This window comes from Aureococcus anophagefferens (assembly GCF_000186865.1).
Source record: "Aureococcus anophagefferens unplaced genomic scaffold AURANscaffold_18, whole genome shotgun sequence".
Lineage (NCBI taxonomy): Eukaryota > Pelagophyceae > Pelagomonadales > Pelagomonadaceae > Aureococcus > Aureococcus anophagefferens.
Genome location: NW_008705578.1, coordinates 697679 through 715644, shown reverse-complemented (window position 1 = coordinate 715644; position 17966 = coordinate 697679). Strand labels below are relative to the sequence as shown.

The window sequence follows — 17966 nt, the reverse complement described above, 5'->3', positions numbered from 1 at the left end:
GGGTATGGGGTCGAGCTCGCAAAGTGCATGTCTGGAGGCCTGACTTGATCCGCCTCGACTAGGCTTCGACTCAGGAGCAGGCTCCTGCTCGAGTCGCTGACCGTGACCTCCACAACACGATTCAGTGGGCCGGGTCGGCACGGCGGGACGGGCGCGCGGGCGCCCACCAACGCGCCCCGCGGTACTCTTTACGTCCGTGGATACAGATGGAGAGTGACCTGTTTGATGCGGTTTGTGAGGGCCGCGAAGACGATGTTGTCGCACTCATTGCTTCCGGTGTGGATGTGAGCGCCGCTGAAGATGATGAAAATGGTTGGACGCCGCTACATCATGCGTGTGTCGCCAGATGCAGTGGCGTGGGAATCGTCCGGATTCTGATAGAAGCGGGGGCGGATGTCAATAAGCGCACCCTTGCCCCACTTTTCGACGGTGCACAAAACACGCCTCTCGTGTTCGCGGTTCTTTCAAAACAACATGAAACCGTGAAGGTGTTGCTCGCCGCGGGAGCGGGTCCAAACTGTGAGCGCTCGTATCGTTATGCCGTCAGGGATGGTTGCCGCCACATGCTCCGTTTGTTGCTTCAACACCGTGTTCCCATGATCGTGCCCGAAGACTGGCGCCGCAATTCCGCCCTGTGCATGTGGGAAGACAACGATCTTCGAAGTTACGAAGCCACCTGGGCATACCACGACAAGATTGTCGCCGCGGGCGGATACGATGCCCTCGTCAAAAAGCACCGCGAAATCCTCGCGAGCGTCGTCGACAAGGTCGTCGAGGCCAAGTTCCGCCGCCGCGCGCCGCAGGAGGTCTGCGCGCACGTCGCCCTGTTCATCGCGCCGCCGGGGGGCTTCTAAGTAAGTTACTCCCGCGCGTCGCCCTCGAAGACGACGGCGAGCCGCCGCTGCTCCTGGCGCGCGGCCGTGAGCTCGTTGATGAGCTGCTGGAGCGACCCGAGCGGCGCGCGCGTCTCGCCGACGTAGACCGCGCGCCAGCCCACCAAAACGCCGGTCTGGAAGCCCTGGCCGTCGCGGGCGACGCCGAGCACCTCGAGCGTGTCCTCGTCGAAGGTGATGCCCAGGGAAAACAGCGGGTCGAAGACGCGCGCGGGAAAGAGCGCCTTGCCGATCGCCTCGTCCTCCTCCTCGTCCTCCGGCGGCGCGTCGCGGGCCGCGGCGCGGGCCTCCTCGACGGCCGCGCAGGTCGCGTCGCCGACGGCCGCGGCCGCGCGCGACGGCGCCGCGGCCGAAGACGCGGCCTCCGGAGCCGCCGCCGCCGCGGCCTTCCTCGGCCGCGCCACGAGGTGCGACTCCGTCTTCGCCGCGGCGCGGCCCGTGACGATGGACCAGGCGCCGCCCGCGTCGGACACGGGCACGCCGTACCAGTCGCCCACGCGGGGCTTGGGCTTCGGCGGCGGCGCGAAGACCTCGGGCCGGAAGTCCTCGCCCTCCTCCAGGATCACCTCCTTCTTGACGGCGCGCTTCTTCTTCTTCTTGGCCGCCGGCGCCGGCGCCGGCGCGACGCTGACCCCGTCGCCGAAGGCCGCCTTGCGGAGGAGCGGCACTTTCTTGGCCTCGAGGTCCTTGAGGTTTCGGAACGGCCGGCCCCAGTCGTAGTACTTGACGGCCTTGCAGCGCGTGAGCGTGATGTGGACGGACCGGCAGCCGCCGCGCCGGTCGTCGGCCTCGATGGTCCACTCGGAGTCGTGGCCGTCGACGTCGCTGTTGAGCCGCATCGAGTCGTCGAAGACCACTTCGCCGCCGACGGTCAACCCGACGACGTTCGTCGCGCCCTTCTTCGCGCGAAACACGACATCCTTCGCCTCGACGCCCGGCGCGAGCTTCACCCAGATGTGCACGTAGCGCGTGCTCGTGTCCTCGTCCTCGTCGCCCTCGTCGTCGCCCTCGACGACCTCCTCGATCCAGCGCCAGCCGGGAAAGCTGCCGTTGATCTCGCGGATCTGCTGGATCGCGTCGGCGCCCTCGGCGCCGAGGCCGTCGAGCCGCGACCGGAGCGCGTTCGTTTGTTTGTCCGTCGACGGGCGCAGCGTGTCCGCGAGAGTCGCCATCGGCCTCGATGGTGGGCTGCAAGCGGGCTGCACGAAGCTAATGATGCCGTTCGCTGAAGTCCACAGCCGCGCAAAAATGGACCGCTCTCTCAACGATCCGGACCTCGTGGAGTGGATCGCCGCGCGCAGCGACCCCTTCGGCGCGAGGCACGGCCTCGCGCGCAGCGGCTGCGCCGGCCTCTTCCTCGGCTGCGTCTTCGGCGTCCACCTCACGCTCCTCGTCCAGCTCGCCGTCGGCGCGCTGCCGATGCAGATGTGCCTGCTGCGCTGGTGCTGCTACGTCCTCGCGCTCAGCGGCTTCCACGCCGCGGAATTCCTGACGACGGCGCGCTACAAGTGGACGGACGTGTCCTACGACAGCTGGCTCCTGAACCACAGCGCGGCCTATGGCTACGCGGCCGCGGCGGCGATGGTCGAGTTCTGGCTCGAGGCCTACTTTTCCCCCGGACTCAAATCGTCAAAGCCGCTCCTCGCGCTCGGCCTCGCCGTCGTGCTCCTGGGCCACGGCGCGCGCGTCGCGGCCATGGTCACGTGCGGCGAGCATTTCGCGCATCGCATCATGATCGCCAAGGACCCGCGGCACCGGCTCGTCACGCACGGCATCTACGCGCATCTGCGGCACCCGAGCTACACGGGCTGGTTCTGGTGGTCCGTCGGCACGCAGGTCGTGCTGGCGAACCCGCTCTGCTTCGTCGCGTACGCGGCCGCGTCGTGGCGGTTCTTCGCGGACCGCGTCCCCTTCGAGGAGGCGACGCTCCGCGCGTTCTACCCCGCCGAGTACCCGGCCTACGTGCGACGAACGCGCGTGCTCATCCCCTTCCTCCGAAGCGATGACCACGAGGATTAAGTGGGGCAGGGGCGGCGGCGCCTAGAAGAACATGGCCGCGTCGTCCTCCTCCTGGTTCTCGTCGTTGGAGTCCTCGGGGATGGGCGCCTCGCCGGGCGCGGCGACGCCCGGGAGCTTGAAGGCGTCCTGGAAGCTCACCCAGGAGGGGACCTTGCTCTTGGGCGCCCGTCGGGGCCGCGGCGGCGCGTTGACCGCCGCGAACGCGGGCATGGACAGCGACCGGCCGAAGGCGGCGCCCGGCGCGTTTTCCGCGGGCGTCGGCGGCGAGTCCGGCTCGCCCTCGGCGACGGGCGGCGGCCGCGCCGGCGCCGGCGGCGGCGCGTACTGCTCCGAGAAGTCGTGGCTGCTGTAGTAGCGCGCGCCGCGGTTCGACACGCGCGCGAGCGCCTGGAGCAGCTCGACGAGGTTGTCGTGCGTGTCGACGTAGGATTCGGCGCCCGAGGGCTTCTTGCCCATGCAGACGCTGAAGGCGCGGCCCTTGAAGCGCGCCGGCGCCTGGCCCGCGGGCGCGAGCCAGCGGTGGAGCGCGTCGAACATGGGCTCGTCGGACGCGTCGTCGCCGACGACGAGCGCGAAGTCCGCCGGCCGGCCCGCGGCGTCGAGGGCCCGCAGGACGCGCTGCAGCAGCGCGCCCTTGTCCATGCCCGCGGGCCGCGCCTCGACGTAGCCGCCGCGGCTCGGGTTCTCGCCCCGGAGCACGGACACCTGGCTCGCAAAGGGCGTGAGCACGACCCGGAGCTGCGCCTCGAGCTCCGCGGCCTGCATCTCGCCGTAGTCCGGGTCCGCGTCGCGGTACTGCCAGACGAGGCACGACTCGTGCGTCTCGACGTACGTGCCTTGCGTCCGCTGCGCGAACATGTCCATGAGCGCGAGCGTCGGCGCGCGCCAGTCGTCGGCGTGGCGCGCGTGCGCCGGCACGGCCAGATCCCAGTCCTCCTCGCGGACGAGCTCCGCCTGCTTGGCGGACTTGGGCGACCCCGGCGGCGACGACGCCGGCGCCGGCGGCGCGTCGGCCGCCGCCGCGAGCGCCTCGCCGCGGTCGACGAGCGCGCGGTGCTCCGCGACCTTGGGCGACCCCGCCGTCGCGTGGAATTCCGGCGCGTGGTCCCGCAGGCCCTTGGGCCAGCGCACGAAGAAGCCGTGCTCCGCGGCCAACCCCAAATTCGCGTTCTCGTCGCGGCCGCACAGCCCGTCGAGCAGGTCGACGCGCTCGCGGCCCGACACCACGAACACGACGTTGCGCGGGTCGCGGCAGAGCGCGTCCAAGACCACCACCACGTCCCGCGCGGGCTTCGGCGACCGCTTCTCGCCCTTGGCGATCGCGTACGCGGCCACCGGGTCGACGACGTCCGCGGCCGCGTCGGGCACCAAGGTGCCGCCGTAGTCGAGCACGATCAAGCGCGACCCGCCGGCGCACTCGTTCTGGCACGCGCCGCGGTAGGCCCGCGCGACGCGGTCCACGGCGAGCGCGTCGAAGCCCGACCGCATGCCGAGGATCCGGAAGCCGAGCCCCAAACCCGCGTGCGTCGCGTGCATGCGGTTCTCGTCCTTGGCGATGGCCTTCAAGTCCTGGAGCACGCGGTAGGCCCACTTCGCCGTCGTCGACCGCAGGAGGAACTCCGCGTCCTTGGCGTGGCGCGCGAGGCGCTCGCGCGGCCGCATCGCCAGCACGTTCCGCAGCGCCGCCGCGCAGTCCTCGACGCCCCAGGGGTTCACGGCGACCGCGCCCAGGAGCACGCGCGTCGCCGACGCGTTGTCGCTCAGCAGCAGCGCGCCGACGCGCCGCCCCGCGCAGCGGCCGCGCCGCGCGGCGTGCGATTGCGCGAACGCGCCGCTCTGCAACAGCTCCGCGAGCGTCGCGACCTCGTGGCCCTCCATCTTCCGCTCCCCCAGGTTCACGGCCACGTAGTGGCGGGGCTTGACGAGCACGCAGCCCGCGTTGGGCTTGTCGGCCGTCGCCTCCGCGGCGGCGACGGCGCCCGCGGCCGCGGCCGCCGCGGCCGCGACGTCCGCCGTCGGGAAGACCGCGTCCGCCAGCTCCCGTTCCTCGAGCCCCCGCGTCTTCGCGCGGCCCGCGTCCAACGTCTTGGGGAAGAAGTTCGTCGACGGGTCCGCGCAGGGGTAGCCCGGCCCGCCGTTGCAGTCGAGCATGCGCGCGAGCGCGTCGTCGAGGTACTTTTGGTGCTGCACGCCGTCGACGCCCAGCGCCGCCTCGACGTCGCCGTGGATCTCCGTGCCCATGAGCGTCTCGTACTGCATGGCCACGTACTCGAGCGGCCAGCGGTTCAGGCCGTCGCGCACGGACGAGACCCAGAAGACGTCCGCGACGGCGAGGAGCGCGAGCCGGTCGTGGATCGGCACCTCGAAGAACTCGTGCCAGTAGAGCACGTCGTTTCCGTGCTTGGCCTTGATGCGCTCCACGAGCACGCGGCAGTCGCGCCGGATCTTGTCGCAGTCCGCCTGGCGCTCGAAGGACGTCAGCGCGTACTGCACCAAACACGTCCGGTCGCCGCCCGCGCCCTCGTCCTCCGCGAAGTCGCCCGCCGCGCGGCGCGCCGCCGCGCCCTCGAGGAAGCGCTCGTAGGCCAACAACTTCAGGGGCAGCCCCCGGAGCCGCTCGATCTTGTCGATGCCCGCGATGACGCGCGTGACCGCGGTACCGCGCGGCGAGGTCGCGGGCAGCGAGGCCCGGAGGTTCTCGAACGCGCGCGCGCCCTCGGGCGACGCCGACACCCGGCTCAGCACCGTCGGCTCGACGCCCGCGTGGACGCAGGAGATGACGACGTCGCGGCCGTCGACGTCGAGGACCGCGCCGCGCGCGTCGAACTCGTACTTCGTGCCCAGGAGCCGCCGGCAGTTCGTCATGAAGTGGCGCGCGTACTCGTAGAGGTGGAAGCCGATCTGGTCCGCGGAGAGGATGCCCCGCAGCAGCTCCGAGCGCATGCTCAGCGTGCGGAAGATCTCCGACGACGGGAAGGGCGTGTGGAGGAAGATGCCGACCTTGGCGACGGTGAGGCGCCGGCTCACGAACGCGGGGAGCAGCGCGAGCTGGAAGCCGTGGATCCACACGAGGTCGCCCTCGTTGTAGGCCTCGACGACGTAGTCGCGGAAGATCTGGTTCACGCGCTTGTAGGCGTGCCAGGCCTGCTCGTCCTTCGTCGTCACGCGGCCGCGCGGCGCGGACTTGGCCGTCGCGCGCGTGCCCGCCGACGAGTCGAGGCCGTCGGAGCCGCTGCCCGTCGACGGCCGCGACTGGAAGGACCCGAGCTGGCGCGCGGCCTCGGCGAGGTCCGCGGCCTCCGCGATGGGGTCGACCTCGCTGAACGACGACGACGACACGGACCGCATGATCTTGACGTCGCGGTCGAGGCGCTGCGCGGAGCCCGTCGCCGCGAGGAGCGCCCCCGGCGCGTCCTGGGCGCCCTCGTCCCGCGGGTACTCGTAGATGTCGTCGTACTCGAGCAAAGGCGTCGACTGCTCGCCGAAGACCTCGAGCGAGTCGTGGAACACGGGCCAGAGGATGCCCTTGCAGAAGCTGTGGTAGAAGAGGCGGAAGGTCTCCTCCTCGAGGAAGATGGCGATGGAGCACCAGGGCGCGCGGCGCAGCCGCGCGGCCAGCGCCGCCTTCTCGTCCTCCGTCGCGTCGCCCGGGACGCGCGCGACGCCGACGCGCGTCACGCGGAGCGGCGCCTCCAGCGACAGCAGGTTCTCGTAGTCCCAGGCCACGTCCAGGCCGCCGCTCGCGTCGCGCGTGATGAGCACGGGCAGGAACAGGGACACGACGACGACGCCGTCGGAGACGTCGAGGCTCTGGTGCGCGCCGACGCCCGGCGGCGGCGCCTCGCGGCCGATGAACGACTCGAGCGCGCGCCGCTGCGCCGCGGCGCGCTGGCCCCGCGGGCTCAGGTCCTCGGCGGCGAGCTGCTTCGGCGCCGCGACGCGCGGCGACTCGGACCGCTCCGTCGCCGCGCGGAAGGCCTCGCGGTCCGCGACCTCGGACGAACGATCCGCGGCGGCCGAGAACCGGACGGCCTTGCCCTCGGGCGTCGTCGGGTCGCCGCCGCCGTCGGCGTGGGCGCCGGCCTTGGACGCCGCGGCCAACGCCTCCACGGACGTGTCCGCGAGCCGCAGCCGCCGCGCGTCCTCGCGCGTCCACTCGCCCAGCCCCTCGCACGCGACGGCGTCGTCGACGGCGAGCGTGTCGCCCGGCGACCCGTCGGCCCTGGGCTCGAGCGCCGCCGGGTCGACGACGACGAAGCGCGCCGTCTGGTCGCCCTCGAAGGTCTCCCAGCGGTCGAAGGACCCGCCGGAGAAGACCGCGTACTTGTACTGCACGACCTCCCGCGACACGACCGCGACGGGCTCGACGGACGTCCACACGGGGTAGGTCGCCGTGCTCGTCCGCATCTTCACGCCGAGCTCCGGGTCGTTGCGCCCGAGCACCTACGGACGGACGGGGGGGTCGGTTCGAGGCGCGCGGGGACGTTCGGGCGCCGGAAATCGGACGAGCGTGTCGCCCGTGACGACGAGCTCCTCGCCGAAGCCGAGGGGCGCGTAGGCGCGGAACTGGATCTTCGACGTCGGCGCCGCGGCCTTGGCCTTGGGCGCGCCCGTCCGGCGGCTCATCTGCGGCCTCGAGCCAAAGCGCCGGGCGCGGAAAGTATCAAGGCGTGGCGGCGCGCGCTCGTCGCCGGGCGCGGCGCGGGGCGGTCCCGGACGCACCGGGCAGGGCCCGAGGCGCGCGCGGCGGCGCGGCGCGGCCGCGAGACGCGCTCCGAGTCGCCGGCGGGCGCGAGAGTCTTGCGCTCGCGCGAGTTGAGGGCAGACGCCGTCTTGCGACCGAGAGAGCTGCGAGATCTCGGCTGACCGAGCAGCGGCAACCTTGCACCACGAAATCCGACGGTCGGGCCGAGGCTGCCCGACGACCCAGTGCGAACTTGTGGCTGGTCCAGGGCATGGCCACGGCCACGGCCCAGATCGCCACCCGCGTCGTCGTGGGCGAGGGCGGCGTCGTCAAGGAGGAGCGGGACCGGAGCTCGCGCCCGCGCCGCGGCTCGTCCCTCACGGAGAACCCCCTCCAGCTGAGTAGTCCCGAAAAAAAGCTCGCGGCGGCGCCCGTGTCGAGCCCGACCAAGGGCATGAACGTCCTGACGGAGGAGCAGCTCGGCGAGATCGCCGGCGCGCTGCGGAGCTTAAGTGATTTACGGAAGCTCGGCGCCCTCAACGCCGCGGTCGGCCCGCACGCCGTGACGTGCGACCAGATAGCAAAGCTCGTCGAGACGACGGACAGCGAGCACGTGAAGCTCACCATGGTCCAGGTGCTGGCGCCCCGCTGCGCGGACCCGCGCCACGGCGAGGCCATCGCCGACACATTCGCCGAGGCGAGCCAGCGCCAACAATGCCACGACAGCTTCGCCGCGCGATCCAGGAAGATCGACATCGACAGCCGCTTCGCCGCGTCGTCGGGCGCCAAGAAGCACCGGTCGCGGAGCGTCCTCGAGCGGCGCGTCGCCGCGGCGCGGGCGGCGCTGGCCGAGTCGAAGGCGTCCCTCGACGCGCCGTCGCCCTCCGGGGCCGGCGCGAAGAAGCCGCCCGCGTTCTCCGAGCCCGTCGCGCCCCCGGAGCCGGAGGCGCCCGCGCCGGAGCCGGAGGCGGACGCCGCGCCCCCCGCGGCGCTGGCGCCCGTGCCGGAGTCGCCGCCGAAGCCCGCGACGCTGGCGACCCGCCTCTTCGAGCCGGGGTCGCCGACGTCGCCCGCGACGGCCGCGGCGCCGCCGAAGACGAACGCCTTCGCGACGCCGCCGAAAAAAAAATCGAGCGAAAAGGCCGTCGTGAGCTTCCGCATCGAGCCGTCGACGCGCGAGCAGGAGGAGGCGGCGCTGGAGCGGTGCAAGATCCTCGCGAGCGAGACGAAGATGCGGCTCGCGAGCTCGCGCATGCTCATCGAGAAGGACAAGGAGATCGCCGCCAACTACAACGACCTCATGTGCGAGGCCGCCGCCGACTTTGGCAACGAGGCGGAGCCGCCCGCGGTGCCGTGGTACGGGTCCTGCACGGGCTTCGTCCCCTTCCTGGGCTGCGCCACGCCGGACAAGCAGGCCGCGACCGACGCCCAGCAGCGGCGCGACGCCTGGGGGCGAAAATGAGGCCCCCGCCGTCGCCCGCGGTAACTCCTTACAGCGTGAACGTCGCCGGCACCTTGCTCGGCGCGGTGCGCGCCTCCGCGAGGGGCTTCGCGGCGGGCGGCGCCGCGTCCCGCCTGGGCATGAGCGCCGGCACCCCGGGCGGCTTCGCCCGGGCCGGCGGCGGCTTGACGTCGCGCTTCGACCGGCGGTGGAGCTTGTCGGCCTGCGCGGCGACGAAGGCGGCGATCCAGTCGAGCTTGTCGCGCGGCGACGGCGCCGTGAGGACGACGCCCTTCTGGGGCGACTCGACGAGGAACGAGCAGGCGTCGAGGTCGACGCCGCGGACGTCGAGGCCCATGCGGTCCAGGAGCTTGCGCGCCTGCTTCGACGCGCGCGGCACGGGCGCCGACGCCGCGCTGTAGACGAGTGACGCGTCGACGACGACGGCCGCGGCGATGGGGATGACCTTGCGCAGCCGGAAGGCCTTGCCCTCCGTGCCGTAGAGGAGCAGGTCGTTGCAGACGGCCGCGACGACGCGCCGCGTGCCGCCCCGCTTCGTCGACTTCGCGAGCGGGCCCCGGTGCAGGAGGACCCGCTGGGGCACGGCGAGCCAGGGCAGCCGCCAGGAAACGCTCAGGGAGCTCAGCACGGCCGCGGCGTCGACGGACGCGTCCACGGAGCCGCAGGCCGCCTTGACGGCGTCGCGCGCGCGCGATAACGCGCCGCGGCAGGGCCTCAGCACCGCGACGGCGTGGAGGTCGTCGCCGCCGCCGTCGGGGCAGCGCCGGAGCGCCTCGTCGAGCAGGAGGCCGTAGCGCCTATGTGGCGCGGGATCACCTGTCAGCTCGACCATGTGGGGACGCCGCGGCGCGCGGGATGCGCTGCACGGGCTCCATGAGGTACGACTCGAGCGGCAGATTCCGCGCGAGCGGGTGGAGCTCGAGCGCGCGGAGGAACGTCCGCGCGGCGGCGGGAAGCGCCGCGTGCTTCTTCCGGCTGTCGTCCCGATTCCGCGAATACGCGGCGAACACGGCCTTCATGTCGCGATCCGCCGCGGCGAAGACGACCGCGCCTACGAAGCTTTCGTTTTCGAAAAAGCGCGCCGCGGTCGTCGGACGCCGGACGGCGCCGACGCGCGCGGCCGTGCTCCAGACGTCGGCGCGCTGTTCGACGGCGTCGGCGAAGCACGATTCGAGTTCGCCGACGAAGGCTTTCGACCACGCGAGCACCTCGGCCGCGTTGCCGAAGAGCGTTCTCGCGTCGTCGAGCGTCGGGGAGCCTTCCGCGTCGTCGACGCCGCTCGACCGCCGCCTCTGGCGCGTCGGCGACGCGTCGGCGCACTCGAGGACCCAGCGCTCGAAGGGTCGTTGGAAATACTCGACCAAGATCTCGCAGCGGCTTTTGAAGCGGCGCTCGGTCTCGAGCAGCTCGGCGAGCACGAGCGAGAGGTGGCCGTCCGGCGACGGCGCCGCCGGCACGGGCTCGGCGAAGAAGGAGGTGCCGCTGCTGCTGCCGCTCCGAGGCGTCAAGCCCGTGGCCTCGGCGGCAAAGGCGACGTGCGACGCCTGGGTCTCCTGTTGGGCCGCGAGGGACATGCGCACGAGGGTCTCTCGCACGCCATCCTCGTCGTCGCCGCTCTCGTCGTCGTCGCCGTCCCAAACGAGCTCCTCGCTCGTCTTCTTCGTCGAGGCGAAGGCGGATGCGAGGCTGTGGGCCGCCATTACTCAAATGGGCAGCCCCATTTAGCACGACAACATCGCGTCAATGTCGCATGCAACAACGTCCAGCGCATCGGCACGAGACATGGATCCTCTCCGCGGCGATGATGCTTCCGCGGTTTCCGCGGCCGCGCCGGCGCCGCAAAAGTCGTTCCTCGACGGCGTGCTCCCGCAGGCGCTGCAGGACGGCCCCGTGGGCGCCGTCGTCGCCGGCGGCGCGGGCCTCGCGGCGCTGAGCCTGGGCCTGGGCCTCTTCCGGAGCGGCTCGCGCCTCGCCGTGTCGGGCCTGCGGCGGCACCTGACGACGACGCTCGAGGTCACGTCCAAGGACCCGGCCTACCCCTGGGTGCTGCACTGGCTCAAGGAGGCCAAGGGCCGGAGCAACGCGTCGTTCAAGCACGTGTCGGCGGCGACGATCGTCGGCGACGAGGCCGGCGGCGCGTCCTTCGACCTCGTGCCGTCGCCGGGCAAGCACGTCGTGCGCTACGGCGGGTCCTGGCTGCTCGTGGAGCGCGCGCGCGAGTACGGCACGGTGAACACGAGCTCGGGCACGCCGTGGGAGAAGCTCACGCTCACGGCGTTCGCGTCGCCGGCGACGGCGGCGGGCGGTCTCTTCCGCGAGTTGCTGGGCGACGCGCGCGACGGCGCCCTCGCGGCCAAGGACGAGGACGCGACGATCCTCTACACGTGCTGGGGCACGGAGTGGCGGCCGTTCGGGCGGCCGCGCGCGAAGCGGCGCCTCGAGTCCGTCGTGCTCAAGGCCGGCGTCGCCGAGAGCATCGTCGGCGACGTCGAGGACTGGGGGACGAACGCGGAGTGGTACCGGAGCCGCGGCGTGCCCTACCGGCGGGGCTACCTGCTCCACGGGCCGCCGGGCGGAGGCAAGACGTCGTTCATCCTGTCGCTCGCGGGCCGCCTCGGCCTCGACGTCTGCCTGCTAGCGCTGAGCGACGAGGGCCTGAGCGACGACCGCCTCGCCCTCGCGCTGAGCGCCGTGCCGCCGCGCTGCGTCGTGCTGCTCGAGGACGTCGACGCCGCGTTCGTGAGCCGCGACGACGCGACGCGGCGGCCGGGCGCCGCGGGCCCGTCGCTGACGCTCAGCGGCCTGCTCAACGCCCTCGACGGCGCGGCGGCGAGCGAGGGCCGCGTCGTCTTCATGACGACGAACTACGTGGACCGCCTGGACCCGGCGCTCCTGCGCCCGGGCCGCGTCGACGTCGTGAGCCGCCTCGGGCGCGCGGACGCGGACCAGGCGGCGCGGCTCTTCGCGTCGTTCTACGACGAGGCGCGGGGCCCCGACGCCGACGCCTTCGGCGCCGCCGTCGTCGCCGCGTCGCGCGCGGCCGCGGGGCGGCCGCCGTCCATGGCCGAGCTCCAGGGCTTCCTCCTCACGCGAAAGTTCGACCGCGCGGCGGCGCTCGCGGACGTCGCGGACATCGGCGACGTGCTGCGCGTGGCGCCGCCGCCGGAGACGCCGGCCCTCGACGACGACGACGACGACGACGAAGAGCCGCTCCCCGTCAAGTCCCGGGGCCGCAAGCGGCTCACGGCGCTCGAGGTCGACCGCATGGTCTTCAACCCCCAGCCCGGCTGGGAGGACGACATCGGCCGGATCAAGTAACGCGGGGGCGATGTCTATGTTAGCCGAGGAGCGGCGCCTCCTCCTTCTCCGGCGGGTACATGGACCGCAGCAGCAGGCCCGCGCCGACGGAGAGGAGCGCGAGCTGGACGAAGAAGGACCACGCGTCGAAGGACTTCGGCGCGACGAGCACGAGGACGGCGGAGCCCACGGTCGCGACGGCCGTGGGCCCGAAGAAGAGCCAGCCGCCGGCCTGGAGGTCCGTGCCGAGGTGCTTCTTGAGTTCTCTGTCGCAGCAGCCGCCGAAGCAGGGGACGACGAGCGCGTCGTAGAAGCGGCTCGAGCCGTTGCCGCCGTTCTGCTGCATATGGCTCGGCATGGCCGACAGCACCCAGACGTAGAGGCACGCCATGCAGACGACGGACCCGACGAGGCACAGCGCGCCCAGCGCGTAGTCGTGGCCGTCGAAGAGGTACGTGAAGCTGATGACGACGTAGGGCACGCACGCGAGCTCGAAGGACCAGGTCGCCAGGAGCATGTCGTTGAAGGTGAAGGTCCGCTCGACGAACGTCAGGCTGTCGAGATCGACGGTGAGCGCCTCCTGCGCGCACCGCTCCATCTCCTCGGGGTACGACAGGTTCACGAAGTACGCGGCGCCGACGGTGAACATGAGGCCGCTCACGGCGTTGCCCCAGGCGAACGTCAGCTTCGGCACGTCCTCGCTGTCCCAGGCCTCGACGACGAGGTCCGCCGCGTAGAGCGCGTAGAGCGCCGACGCGACCAGGAGGCACCACGACCCCAGCAGCGCGTCCGTGCCAAAGTGGCGCGCGCAGAAGCTAAAGTCCTCGTCGTCGGCGTCGGCCTGCGCGCCGGGCTTGCGCGGGGGGTCGCCGGGGGTCAGCAGGTCCTGCTCCGACTTGCGCGGCGTCCCGCGCAGCTTCTCGCGCCACTCTTTGAGGGTCGACTTCGTGTGTTGTAGCGCTTTGTTCATTGTTGGGCGCGGGCGCTCGTCGCGCACTCGCAGCGGCGCGGCGCTGACGAGCTCGCGACGTTTTTGATGACAGCGTCGACGCGATCGGCGGCTCGAGCTGGAGCCAACTCGGCCTCGCCACAAACATTTCCGCCGTGTTGCCGCGGGCGTCGCACACCGCAGCGCGTCGCACGCCTCGCCACTTCGGCCGACGCGCGCCGGCGCAATGATACACAAAGAGGAAAAACAACACCAGGTTACGACGACAGCCGTCTGCGCTCCCTCGTCCGCTCCTTTCGGCGCGGCGGCGGCGGCCGCCGCTCGACGACGTCGAAGCGGAGCCCCCCGCCCATGCCGGACTCCGTGGTGCGGCTCTCGCGGATGAAGCGCCGCCGCGCCTCCTCCATGCCCGGCCGCCGCGCGTCCGCGGGCACCTGCTTGAAGGCCTGGAGCGTCCACTTGCCGTCGTCCCAGAAGCCGCGCGGCGCCGCGCGGCGCAGCACCTTGGCGCCGCCGTGCCAGGAGGCGGCGTCGACGTCGCCGCGCGCGCCGTCGAGGCTCCAGAAGACGCAGAGCGCGCCCGCGCGGGGCTGGACCCGGAGCCCCGCGCCCCGGGGCCCGAAGGCCGCGATCTTCGGACCGTCGCGCTCCGCGACCGTCGACCCCGCGAGCTCCGCGGCCACGTCCCCGAGGCAGAGCCGCGAGCCGCGCGCGAGCAGATCCGTCGCGTCGTCGAAGAGGGCCTCGTCGGCGTCCTGGTTGACGGCCGTGTCGGTGTGGAAGACGCTCCGGCCCAGCAGCCGCGCGGCGGCGCCGGGCGCCGCGGCGCCCGCGTCGCGCCGCGCGCAGGGGAAGACCGTCGCGCCGCCGCGCTCGGGCTCGACGTCGTTGACGTAGGCGAGGGCCGTGCAGTAGCGGTGCGGGAAGCCGTTGTTGTTGTCGACGTGGAGGCCCGCCTCCGCGCAGTGCCAGACGGCGGCGTCGAGCGTCGAGCCCGCGGCCGCGGGCGACGCCGGCGCGTCGGACGCGTCGTGGCCCGCGGGCGTGTAGTGGAGCTCGAAGCCGTCGTCGGCGGTCCGCGGGCACCGCGTGAGCGCCTCGACGCGGTGCCCGACGCGCCGCAGGAGCGCCCGGGACGCGTCGGGCAGCCAGAACGCGCGCTCGTCGAGGTTCACGTAGTGCTTCGCGCGGAGCTTCCGCGCGCGGAGCCGCGCGCGCACGGGCGACGTGGCGGCGGCGCGGCCGAGCGCGACGAGCCACCGGCGCTCGAGCGGCGATAGGAACTGCGCGAGCACGCCGACGCGCGGCGCGTCGCAGACGACGCGCAGCTCCGCGTCGCGCGGCGGCGCGGGGCCGACGCCGGCGATGGCGAGCCGCAGGTCCCGGAAGCTCGCGGCGTTGGCGCGGCAGCAGGCGCAGTAGCGGTCGAGGTCCGCGGCCTCGGCGAAGCGCAGCCAGAGCACGACGCAGTCGGCGACGAGCGCGCCGCGCCGCATGACGCGGTGCATCGCGAGGTTCTCCTCGTACGAGGACATGGGGTGGTTTAGCCGCGCTGGAGGCGAGCTATTGCTCCATTGCGCATCTTCGAGGTCGATCTCGCCCTTCAGCATCTCTTCAGCTGCATTCTCAACGAGGTTGCCGCGACGAAAGACGTCCATATATATAAAGGCGAGCTGCGAGAAGATGCTCTGGAAGCAGCAGGTCGCGATCGACAAGCTGACGCTCGTGCTCGGCGCGCTCGGCGTCGGCGGCGGCGCCCGGGCCGGCGCGGACAAGCTCTCGCAGCTGCTCAACGCCGTCGGCGCCAACGAGGACGGCGGGCTGACCGTGCACCAGGCGACGGCGGCCGCGACGGAGGCCGCGAACGGCGCGCTCGAGGGCATCCGCGTCTCCGACCGGTCGCCGCCGTCGCGCCGGTCGTCGTCGGACGCGCCCGTCATGTCCACGTTCACCCTCGACGACTTCCTCGAGCCCATCGTGTCGCCCAACGGCCACAACCCGTCCGCGTCGAAGAAGGACCGGCTCCAGGAGTTCTTCTGCGGCACGAACGGCGAGCACGACGCCGTCCCAAACACCTGACGATACACCCCGCCCCAAACTGTACGCGACGCTTCTTCTCTACTAAAACTGTGTGTTCCCTCACGCCAGCAGCAGCTTCTGCGCGATCGCCGCGACGAGCGCGACCGCGACGACCGCGATGAGCGCGTCCTCGACGGGCGTCGCGACGGCCGGCGGCGGTGTTGGCGGCGCGGCGCGGGGCGACGGCGGGGCCGCGACCGGCGGCGGCGGCGGCGCGGCGACGGGCGACGGCGGGGCTTCGGGCGACGGCGGAGCTTCGGGAGACGGCGGCGCTTCTGGGGGCGGCGTCTCCGCCGGCGCCTCCGCCGGCGTCTCCGCCGGCGCTTCCGCCGGCGCCTCCGCCGGCGCCTCCGCCGGCGCCTCGGCCGCCGGCGCCTCCGCCGCCGGCGCCGCTTTCGGCGCCGCGCCGTCGTCGGCGGGCTTGTCCCAGGGGAAGGACACGGGCTCGGGCGCCTGCGCGCACTCGCCGCACTTGAGGAGCTCGTCGTTCGCGCCGCCCTCGACGAGATCCGCCAGCGGCCCGCAGTGGGGGCAGGCCCAGGTCCGCGACTCGGCGGCCAGCGCCTGGCGCTCGTCGGGCCGCCACTCGAGCGCGCCGATGGCGCTCTCCGTCGGCGTCGGGAAGAAGGCGATGAGCGCCTCGACGATGGTCCGGATGCCCCAGGCCGGCTGCCAGTGCTCCGGGTGGAAGGACGTCGCGCTCAGGCAGATCTTCTTCCCGACCTCGAAGCGGCCGGAAGCGTTGAGGAGCATGATCGACGGCGGCTTGAACGGGTAGTCGTGCGGCAGCGAGATGCGGCCGTGGTAGAGGCCGCCCTGGAAGTCCGAGCCCCGCGGCCCGCGCACCGTGAAGTGCCACTCGAAGAGGTTGTCCTCCAGCGGGGCCGCGTGGTACTCGCGCGTCGGGTTCTGGGCCAGCTCCCGGATGTCGCCCTTGATGCGCCGCACCGCGGGATTGGACATTCTGAGAGAGTCGCGTGAGGCGCGTGCGACGCTGTGATCTATACGCGTGCGCGCGAAGACCCTGGGGCCACGGACGACGCGTTTCTTCCGGGTCGTCGGCTGAGGCACACAGGCGCTCTCACAAAATGTGGACACGCGGCGAGAGCTCATGTTTGGGCTTCCCAAGCATCATTGGCCTCGCGGACCAGGCGATAAGGCGATGAAGCAGCCCTCCGCACCGATTTTGCCCACGGCGACGGTGATGTACGAGACGCCCCTCCAGTACCGCTCGCTCGAGAATTTCCTCGCCGAAAACCACCTTACCGATTTGCTGCCCAAGCTCATCGTCGAGGAGATTACGCTGAGCGTCCTCCTGACACTCGCCGCCGACGATCTTTCCATGATCGCGATGCCTTTCGGGAAGCGGAAGGCGCTGCTGACGGCGATCCAGGGAGCGCCGCGGGTGGCCTCGCCGGGTGTCGTGCCGCCGCCCGCGCCGGCGGCGGAGAGTCAACTGGCCGCGGAGCGGCAGTTCGCGCTGAGCCAGCAGGCGCTCATCGCGCAGACCCAGGTCCAGGCGATGCAGTCGCAGCACAACACGACCGCCCAAGCGGTGGCGGCGCAGGCGCAGGCGACGGCGCAGGGCATCGCGGCGATGGCGCAAGCCGTGACGTCCGCAGCGCAAGAGAAAGGCGCGCCGAAGGGGGTGCTCGATGAGTATTTTGTGACATTGGGCGAGGTGCACGTAGTGATGATGGTGACAAATATTATGAAGGGCTTCTCCGGCACGTACGTGGGCGAGGTGATGAGTAAAAGCGTCGTGCAAGGAGCCGGTACTAAGAACGAGCGAAGATACGAGACAATCCCTCACGGCCATGGGAAGCTGATTGGCTCGAAACAAAGCTACGAGGGCGAGTGGCAGCTTGGGTTGCCCGATGGTCGTGGAATCTTTCGCGGCAAGGAGAGGTTAGGGTCCCTCGTCCTTGAAGGGGACTGGCGCCAAGGCGTCGCCGAAGGACTCAACTGTAAAGAGACCGTCGCTTATAGTCGTATGACTACAATATTGTACAACGCGAACAACAACAACACGGGCGCAGATACGAACGAAATTTACATCGGGTCGATGGTGAACGGGCTCCGCCACGGAAAAGGCCGCCTCGAAGAATCAGACGGCGACGTGTACGTTGGAAGCTTCGTCGAAGGCAAGAAGCACGGCAGAGGAAAGGAAACGGGGCGGTCGACAAGCGGTGAGATTGTAGTCAGCACGGGGATCTGGAAAAACGGAAAACAGTCGGGCCAGGTCAAGGAAGTCTTCGGGTCGCCCGCGATTCAAATCTACGAGGGAGAATTCATCGATGGCTTCCGCCACGGCGCATTCCGGGTCTCGTTCAAGCAGAAGGATGGGAGCTGGTTCACAGTTACCAAGCATTTTCAACACGGCAAGGAAGTTCGCGACGAATGCGTCTGTACCATCCTCTAGTAAGAAAAAGAGACGCGACAAGGTCGCGCCCTGCGCCGGCGGCCCCCGCGCCTGGAGGCGCCGCCCGTAAGTTACCTCACCCCGACCGAACTCTCGTCCCCCCAGGGGTCGGGCAGGACGACGTCGGGGCCCGAAGGCAGGAGCCGCGCGAGGTAGGGCCG

The 17966-nt window shown here is 71.5% G+C and overlaps 4 protein-coding genes across 4 annotated transcripts; 2 read left to right on the top strand and 2 right to left on the bottom strand.

Moving 5' to 3' along the window:
* Window positions 1-2246: 2246 nt before the first annotated feature.
* Window positions 2247-2891, top strand: AURANDRAFT_4868 (hypothetical protein; the record flags this gene model as incomplete). The annotated part of the gene is made up of 1 exon (XM_009040969.1): window positions 2247-2891. A coding segment is annotated over one exon (645 nt), but the record flags the coding sequence as incomplete, so codon positions are not given.
* A 42-nt stretch (window positions 2892-2933) lies between these two features.
* On the bottom strand, window positions 2934-6701 carry AURANDRAFT_29889 (hypothetical protein; the record flags this gene model as incomplete). The annotated part of the gene is made up of 5 exons (XM_009041014.1): window positions 2934-3866; window positions 4044-4214; window positions 4260-4746; window positions 5167-6095; window positions 6402-6701. Coding segments are annotated over 5 exons (2820 nt in total), but the record flags the coding sequence as incomplete, so codon positions are not given.
* A 4139-nt stretch (window positions 6702-10840) lies between these two features.
* On the top strand, window positions 10841-12376 carry AURANDRAFT_30024 (hypothetical protein; the record flags this gene model as incomplete). The annotated part of the gene is made up of 1 exon (XM_009041038.1): window positions 10841-12376. The coding sequence occupies one exon, from the start codon at window positions 10841-10843 to the stop codon at window positions 12374-12376; it is 1536 nt and encodes a 511-aa protein (XP_009039286.1).
* A 3550-nt stretch (window positions 12377-15926) lies between these two features.
* On the bottom strand, window positions 15927-16340 carry AURANDRAFT_5413 (hypothetical protein; the record flags this gene model as incomplete). The annotated part of the gene is made up of 1 exon (XM_009040972.1): window positions 15927-16340. A coding segment is annotated over one exon (414 nt), but the record flags the coding sequence as incomplete, so codon positions are not given.
* Window positions 16341-17966: the final 1626 nt, after the last annotated feature.